General features: G+C 50.5%; 1 protein-coding gene across 1 annotated transcript; it reads left to right on the top strand.

Annotated features, from left to right (window-relative positions):
- The first annotated feature begins 1,472 nt into the window (after positions 1-1,472).
- On the top strand, positions 1,473-4,040 carry LOC136508889 (L10-interacting MYB domain-containing protein-like). Its single transcript, XM_066503670.1, has 3 exons — positions 1,473-1,853; positions 2,601-2,906; positions 3,001-4,040. Exons 2-3 carry the CDS (start codon positions 2,601-2,603, stop codon positions 3,781-3,783), a joined length of 1,089 nt encoding a protein of 362 aa, XP_066359767.1. The 5' UTR covers positions 1,473-1,853; the 3' UTR covers positions 3,784-4,040.
- The last annotated feature ends 1,013 nt before the right edge of the window (positions 4,041-5,053 follow it).

Raw genomic sequence — 5,053 nt, 5'->3', positions numbered from 1 at the left:
AGACATACACACCCTTGGAGTTTTTGTTGCCATACCCATGCATGGTTGTGGGACACGTCTTAGTGCATGATAGGAGTAAAATGAGGTGGTACAAATGTCTTTTGTCAAGAGAAACCGAACTTTAGGCCACTTTAGCTTAGATTTATGTTCTAATGCTCTAATGGGGTTTTAGGAGGGGCTAAATTTAGATCTAACTTTAGAACACTTCAGATTTAAACTATGCTGTTATTTGGTTCGTTCACCAATAATGTAAATGTAAATGAAATTAGTTCAAATAGTCTCTCTTGCCATAACATCCACAGGTTTAATTCATTTCCATTGTCGTTTCTAACCTGACCACCAAACAACTTGTTTATTTAGCGATAATGTTGGCACACGGGCGTCCATCCAGGAGTGTTCCGTCCGGATGGCTCATTCCCAGGCCTGCCCAACGATCGGGCCTGACAGGCCTCCTCCGCTCCAACTTCAGTACGATGCGGTTTCTTCAAAAAATAAAAAACACAGCGACATTTTCTTTCTCCATTGCCGCACGCATGTGACCTCTGCATGCGCATCCACCGCGCCACCTGCCCACCGTTGGCCTTCTCCAACGCGGTGGCCTTCTCCAGGCGTGGCCTTCCTGTCCGGACACAGTGCACCCACTCTACCTCGCTGCCGCCACGCGCTCATCCGGCGCCGCTCGCTCCCGCCCGTCACGCTTGCCCATCCCGCGTCGCTCGCTCCCGCGCTGTCGCGCTCACCGCCTGCCCCATGGAGCCAAGCCTGCTGCTGCTAGCGGTGGTGGTGGTGGTGCTCACGCGGCGTCGGGTCCGACCCCGACGGCTGGAATCGCCGGGCCCCGGGCTCCCCCATGTTGCAAGCGCATGTTTTAAGTGTTTCAGATGTTTCGTAGGTATGTTTATTACAAAAATAGATTTGGATGTTGCATATGTTGCAATGATTGTACACGTATGTTGCAAGTGTCTGTTCCCAATGTTTTATCTGTTTTTTAGACGTATGTTGCAAGTGTGTTTATCTAGATGTTGCATATGTTTTACACATATGTTGGAAGTGTTTTATCTCGATGTTGCATATGTTTACAATTGTTTTCAAGTGTTTTCGCATGTGTTTCAGGTGTATGTTTCAAATGTCTCAGTTGTTTCATACGTATGTTACGATTGTTTTATTTGGATATTTTAAAAACATATCAAGGTATTCGCCGTGAATGGAGGGGAGCAGCGCTACTGGCGTGGAGGGACACGGGAAACAGCAAAGCATAGCATGGGGCCAGTGGCGCGGGGGGCCTGTCTATGCGTGCAGCAGGCGCTGATGTGGGCGTTACAGCAGGCGCGGGAGGGTCCGTCCGTACGTTCTGGCGCTGGTGCTTCCATTTATTCAGTGGGTAAAGATTAGAGCGGGGATCAAACATGCCTTGGCTCCTTTTATCTCCGTGGCATGTGAACCGTAGAGACACAGAACACATACAAGGTCTTTCCACGAGGAAAAAAAAGGGCCGGGCCTTGTGGACAACTGACCAACTTTTTTTTCTCTCCCATTCACCGCCTCGCCCCTCCACCCCTTGCTAATCACTATTCGCTTCCCTTTTCCCCACGCGGCGGCGCGGCGAGGCCACCGACCGGCCGGCGGGTGCTGCCTCTTCTTCTCCCAGCGCCCCCGCCCCGCCCCGCCAGCCTGCCCCACCGTCCCCCTCCGCCGACCGCGCTCCCCCGCCCACCGAATCCCAGCGCGCCGCCCAGTCGAGCGAGGATTGTTCTTCGATCGCAGCCGCCAAGCTGGTGCTGGGTCGGTGTTGAGCGGAGCGGGAATCGGACCGGACTTGAGTCGAATTCGTCCTCACCTTCTCGTCGTTACTGGTAAGGAAGCCCTAACGTTGCTTGCTCGGATTGAAATTGAATTCCCTGTTCTAGCTAGGGCTTCTGCGGTTCCGCCCTTGAATTTTCGGTAGATTCGAGCAATCCAACCAGAAACTCCCGAAATTCCTTTCCGGGATGGGTTATCCGACCCATCGAGTCCCACTAGCTGCAGGATGAGTTCTTGATTTTCAATACAATGGATTTCTCTGACGCTTGCTGTCAGTCTGTCTGAACGCGCAACTGAACAGAACGCCTGCATTTTTCTTATCGCACTTGTTGCCTTATCCCCAAATTCCATTAGTGCTCGGTTTAAAGATGTGGCCTACCACATACACTTCCACACACCTCCCTTAAACCTTTCCTGCAATTTTGTTTGTGCAATATTATGTGGGGAAAACCTGGAACATCGTTATACTGCAGTCTTGTATGTCCAGGATTGTTGTTTAGGCCTTTTTGCTGTTTCGTAGGTTGGAGCACTAAAATGTTGTAGGTTAAACCTGAAACATCTTTCGAAAGTAGCTAAGTATGGCCACTATCAATGTCGTTTTAAGTTTTTATACAGCATTGTTGTTTGGCTGCAGCCACTGTCTCTAACTTTGTACAGCAGCGATAGGGTTGACATCTTTTGGGAGTGACCTCTGTTTGCTGTTGTGTCCTATATATCACTGTGTTCGCCTGCAGAATCGTTCACTTTGCATGTCACAACTTTATGTTGCTGATGCCAGCCAATGTGTGTTATTCGTGCAGATGCCAGAAGCCGAGTGGAATGATGAACACACTAGGCTTGTCAGTGAACTCTTTGAAGAACAAGTTCGGGCTGGGAACAGGCCAAACACGCACCTGAACAACATTGGTTACCGCCAAGTTGCAGCTAAATTTCAGCAGAGGACACAGCTTCTCTATACAAAATTGCAGCTTAAGAACAAATGGGACAAGTTTAAGAATGACTACATTACCTGGAGGAAGTTACTTGTAGTGGGAAAGGGTTTACCTTGGGACGCAACAAAGGGGACATTTGTTGCTGACGAAGAATGGTGGAAGAAGATCAATAAGGTTTGTTATGCGTAAATTAAATCTGTTCCTTATTTTTTACTGTTTATTAGTTGATTTTAGTCGCATGACACCCTTTCCTTTTCATTACTGGTAGGAGCTGCCAGGTGCAAGGAAATTTCGACATGGCGGTCTACGACATGAGGATAGGTTGAAAGTAATGTTCGACTACATCACTAGTAATGGTGTGGATCCTTCACCACCTGCTCCAGAAAGCCCAAAGAATGGGGTGGATCATTCGCCACCGGCCGCAACTGGTTTGCCATCTGCTCCAGACTGCCCCCTCAATGGAGCCGAGCATTCGCCTGTGACTGCACATGGGTTGCCATCTCGTCCAGACAGCCACATGAATGGCACAGATCATTTGCCACTGGCCACACATGATTTGCCACATGTTCAAGAAATCCCCATGAATGGTGTGAACCTTGATGAATCGGACAACAATGCTGAAGATAATGATGACACTCATCGAGAGCCTGTGTTTCGGTATTCTTCATCAAACAGGAAGAAGATACCGATTCGTTTCAGTGCTGCAAAGAAGAAGAAAAACAAGTCCGAAACTGCTCTGCTCATGCAAGCTCATTTGTACCGCATAACTGAGCTGGCTCAGAAAGCACAGGACACTTTCGAAAAGTTCAGCTCCCAGGCTGACTCGGCGCCATGGCCTAGCATCCAGGATGTTATGACACTGGTCCGGGAGTGCGGAGCACGGTGTGGAAGCAATGAGCATTTCATTGCAACTGAACTGTTTGTCAGTAGAGAACAGAGGGAGATGTTCCTAACCATGGAAACGGCCGAGGAACGGTTCCAGTGGCTTAGAAGAAAGTACATCGTCAAGTATTTGTCAGGTACAGCAGGTACAAGTCTGGGTACTAGATGAAATGATCCTGGGCGTCTGCATTAGGTTTTCTCCCAAGTCTTTTAGGCTTTAATATCCAACATGACACATTTTGTATTGGAATCCAGATATAGCAAGCTTTGCAACCTGACAAGTATGGTTGTATGAATGTGTAGCTATCCTCTGGTTTCACCTGTTCCTGTGTAGCAGTTATCTTTCCGACGCAAGGGGGGTGAAATAATCTCCTATGTATAATTTCTGGTATAACGGTGGATCTAATGCGCTGTGATTCTTCTTTGTAGCCCTTTTGATTATTTAACCCTAATGCGCTGCCGCTAATTCTTCCTGCAATGGGCACAATGTGTTTTTTGGGCCTGTGAGAATTCACCGGAGAAATTAGGCCCATATTCACTTCGTTCAAGCAAGTTGGGCCCACGTCTAGTTGCGCAGAGAAAATCGCGCGGGAAGGAAAGGGCCAAGGGGAAGCAAAATGTTATCCATCCTGCCTCGACACGGCACACCGCTCGCTCCTTTCTGCGCGCCTACGCCACGGTTGACGGTTGGCTCACGCGGTCACGCCACTCCCAAGTCCCAACGCACCAAGCTGGGCTGCTGCGCCAAGTTCCACGTTTGCATCGACCATGGCAGCGGGTGAGGTTCAGGGCGGATATCCGCGGGTTCCAGGTCGAGTGGTTTTGGGTTGAGGTATACCCAAACGGTATCGGGTTTGGGACGGATCCTAATTTTGCACCGTGGATCACCAACGGAGCCCCGAATTTGCCATCTGATAACGTATATAAATGAAACTCTCATTCCTGGACCGACACCGACCCTCTCGGCTCTCGGCCTCTCGCTGACCCCACCTGATCCGCCGTCCTTGTTCGCGACGCCCTCGGCCCCTCGCCCGTCCCCGCATCGTCACCCCATCTGAGCGCAGCGCAAAGGAGCAAAGGCCGCGGCCGCGGCGCCGCCCGCCCAGGCATCCATCCCACCAGATCCGCTCGTCCACGGTGCACCGGTGCCAGCAAAGGAGAAGGGCCAGGCGGCTGGCCGCCGTCGGCATTGTGCGCGCGCCCCAAACAGCAGCAGGCGCCAGCCGCAGAGGGCTGAGCCAGGGTGGCGGCGCGTCGCCCCAGTTCCCAGCCGAAGGATCTGGATTTTGTTTAATAAATCTGGAGTTTGGAGTATGTGCTGTACTGCTGTATGCCTGTACATGGCATTGGCTTAGCTACTTGCATGTTTCTGGACATGGCTATCGGCTACCTGCTAGCCTGCTGCTGGCATGTTCTGTATCATCTATCATATTCAGTAT

The sequence above is a fragment of the Miscanthus floridulus genome, chromosome 15 (assembly GCF_019320115.1).
Source record: "Miscanthus floridulus cultivar M001 chromosome 15, ASM1932011v1, whole genome shotgun sequence".
NCBI classification, from domain to species: Eukaryota; Viridiplantae; Streptophyta; class Magnoliopsida; order Poales; family Poaceae; genus Miscanthus; species Miscanthus floridulus.
Note: the sequence above shows the minus strand (reverse complement) of the source record. Positions and strands in the feature narration are given on the sequence as shown.

Excerpts from the sequence above, each read along its gene's own strand:
- LOC136508889 (XM_066503670.1), top strand. The coding sequence starts at position 2,601 with ATGCCAGAAGCCGAGTGGAATGATGAACACACTAGGCTTGTCAGTGAA. Across the intron at positions 2,907-3,000 it reads GGTGGAAGAAGATCAATAAG|GAGCTGCCAGGTGCAAGGAA; the intron begins GTTTGTTATGCG and ends CATTACTGGTAG.